Source organism: Talpa occidentalis, unplaced genomic scaffold (genome assembly GCF_014898055.3).
Source record: "Talpa occidentalis isolate TD23 unplaced genomic scaffold, MPIMG_talOcc4v2.1 talOcc4.18, whole genome shotgun sequence".
Lineage (NCBI taxonomy): Eukaryota > Metazoa > Chordata > Mammalia > Eulipotyphla > Talpidae > Talpa > Talpa occidentalis.
In genome coordinates this window covers 16,462,122-16,465,045 of record NW_023601851.1, presented here as the reverse complement: position 1 = coordinate 16,465,045, position 2,924 = coordinate 16,462,122, and the positions used below count along the sequence as shown (strand labels likewise).

Genomic DNA, 2,924 nt, shown 5'->3' with positions numbered 1-2,924 from the left:
AGATTGTAATTCTTAAAGTTCTGTAGGGTCAATTGAAATCTTCAAGCCTTCACCAATTTTCAGGACATATTTAGACAGTGTGATAATGTCACCTCAGAGGAGATGGAAATGAAAGTTTGAACACAGCAACACACGCAGATGAGGGTACTAGACCCCTTGAGATGTAGAAGGAGTAATTACCAGCTAAATAGATTGAATCATTATCCTATGCTGATAACGCACTTATGTTCAATTATGCGAGATGCGAGATTTAGACAATATTTTCTTCCTCTTTTTTTTTTTTTTTATACAGATGATGGCTCCAGTGGGGATGAATCTCACGGCAGTGACAGAATTTGTGCTCCTGGCGTTCCCCACCCAGGGGACCATGGGCTTCTTGCACCCGCTGCTCTTCTCCCTGGTCTACCTGTGCACCCTGCTGGGGAACGGGTTCATTGTCCTCATCACCACCCTGGACCGGCAACTCCACACCCCCATGTACTTCTTCCTGAGGGGTCTGTCCCTCACGGACCTCTGCCTCATCTCAGCCACGGTCCCTAAGTCCATTGCCAACTCTCTGAGGCACAGCAGCTCCATCTCCTTCCCGGGCTGTGTCCTCCAGGTCTTCATGGTGATTATTTCAGTAGTTACAGAGCTTCACCTGCTCACGGTGATGAGCCTTGACCGCTATGCTGCCATCTGCCACCCCCTGCACTATGAGGTCATCATGAGCAGGGACAGGTGTGTGCAGCTAACAGCTGTGTCCTGGCTGGGTGGGGGTCTCTATGCTGTGATGTTCACAGCAGGAACCTTCTCCTTGTCCTACTGCGGGTCCAACGTGGTCCACCAGTTCTTCTGTGACATCCCCCAGTTATTGGCTATTTCCTGTTCAGAAAATTTAATGAGCGAACTTGTCCCCATTTTCATCAGTGTGGTCTGGGGTATCTGCTGTTTCACATTCATCATCATTTCCTATGTCCACATCTTCTCTGCTGTCAGGAAGATCCCATCCACAGAAGGGAAGGCCAAGGCCTACTCCACCTGCCTTCCCCACCAGCTGGTTGTGGTGCTGTTTGTCTCCACTGGATGCTTTGCTTATCTGAAGCCGACCTCAGTGACTCCGTCCAGGTCTGACCTGGTCATTTCTAATTTCTACACGGTGGTGCCCCCCACCTTTAATCCCATCATCTACAGTCTGAGGAACCAGGCCTTGAAGTCGGCTGTGGGGAGACTGATGAAGGGCCAGTACACCAGCATTTGAGGTATCATTTTTTCATTAACTAATTACCCAATCTACATTTATGCACCCTTCAGTTATTTAGATTTTCCCTCTAACTATTGCCAGTCAGCATGTTAAAGTAAAATATGAACTTTCATTACAGATTCCCTTTGCAATATTTAACATTGTTCTAGTCTTCAAATCTCTATTAACTAAACCAATGCAGCCATTTCCAAAACACCCATCCATGTGACATATATGATATGAATTCTGTCTTTAAATGTTAAGGCTGGCATTTGAAAGCATATTCTAGAACTCACACATCCCCAACATTTTCATGAAATCCAGCAGTGGTAAGGGGTCTATCCTCAGGAGCACATGGTCACAGGACCTCAGTCCTGGGGCTCGGTTCCCACAGCCTGTGTGTGTCTCCCCTGAGGCCAGTCCCTGTGGAGGGAGGGAGACAACTGGTGGGCCCCACTCCCCAGATTCCTCATGGGGCAACCTCCTCTGAGAGACATTCATGTTTCTACTCAAAGGTCAAGTAGAAATTACACTTGACATGAATCTCCGGAGACAGATGGAAGTTTCCGAAAAAAATCTTAATCTATGATTGAACCTGTACTTGATGTTCATTTACACGGTGTCTGATCTGATTACAGCACCTTCAGGGTATGTTTTTTTTTAATGCAAATTATTTTTGGAGAACTATGTTTCACCTTTAAATTTTAAATATTTTAGACATTCATTGTTGTTGTGTTTATTTTTAGGGGTTCCCATAGTTTTGTAGGTTGTTTGTGGATATCCTGCGCCAGGTCTTCTTCTCCACTTTCTGGTACGTCAGGGATTATGTCACTTTCTACATCATATAAATTGAAGCACAGCAATATCTGTAAATTTTATTCCCTGGCAGCTTGTGTGCTGTAAACGCCGGGGCCTCACGGCTGTTCACCCACCCTGAGAACATGAGCTGGGGGGAGGCTCCTCCCTCACGCGTCCTCTCTGCAGCAGGACATGATGTCTCCAAACACGCCTGATGGATCATAACAGACTCAGTTAGACAATATTTCCCTTATGATTTTTTTTTTTTGTAAACGTTCTTTAAAATGCATGTTAACTGCCAGACCGAGACCATCGAGATTTCAGAATAAAATCTATGTGGGGAAGTCTCACAAGTTGCTCATCCTTCCATAAAAGACCCTGATGGCAGGTGTCTCCCCCCCTGGGCCTCCATCACTCTCAGGCAACGGCCTTTACACACTTTCTTTCTTGGCTTTGAGCGAAGCCTCTAGACTCTGTTGAGAAGAGGATTTGACCCCACGAGTGGGGCAATGTGGGGTCATGTTAATAATTGCCATTTGTCATGTCTTTGCTGTCTTGTTTTGGGGTTCAATTTCTGCCCTCTGTGTGTGCGGTGCCCCCCTCACACTGCACGGAACACCCACATGAACACCCTCCTGCCTCCACAATTCAAGGACAGGGAAACCCAAGGGTAATAAACAGGTGGCCCCACCACACTAGAGCACTTCTCGGCCACAGAAACCACTGTGAGCACAGGCCCTGCACAGGGTTAAGCCATGTGCACCCCACACCCCGAACAAGGGCGAGTGTCCATCTAAACATGTGCCTCCACCACAAGATTGAGAAGCACCCCAGTCGAGACACGGGCCAAGGCCTAGGCGGACAGTCTCTAAGGAGGTCGCCTGGTGCCTTCAGAGTCGCGGGC

At 47.4% G+C, this 2,924-nt stretch overlaps 1 protein-coding gene across 1 annotated transcript; it reads left to right on the top strand.

Moving 5' to 3' along the window:
* The first annotated feature begins 310 nt into the window (after nucleotides 1-310).
* LOC119250903 (olfactory receptor 14A16-like) lies at nucleotides 311-1,240 on the top strand. The gene has a single exon (XM_037518477.1). The coding sequence runs from the start codon at nucleotides 311-313 to the stop codon at nucleotides 1,238-1,240; it is 930 nt and encodes a 309-aa protein (XP_037374374.1).
* The last annotated feature ends 1,684 nt before the right edge of the window (nucleotides 1,241-2,924 follow it).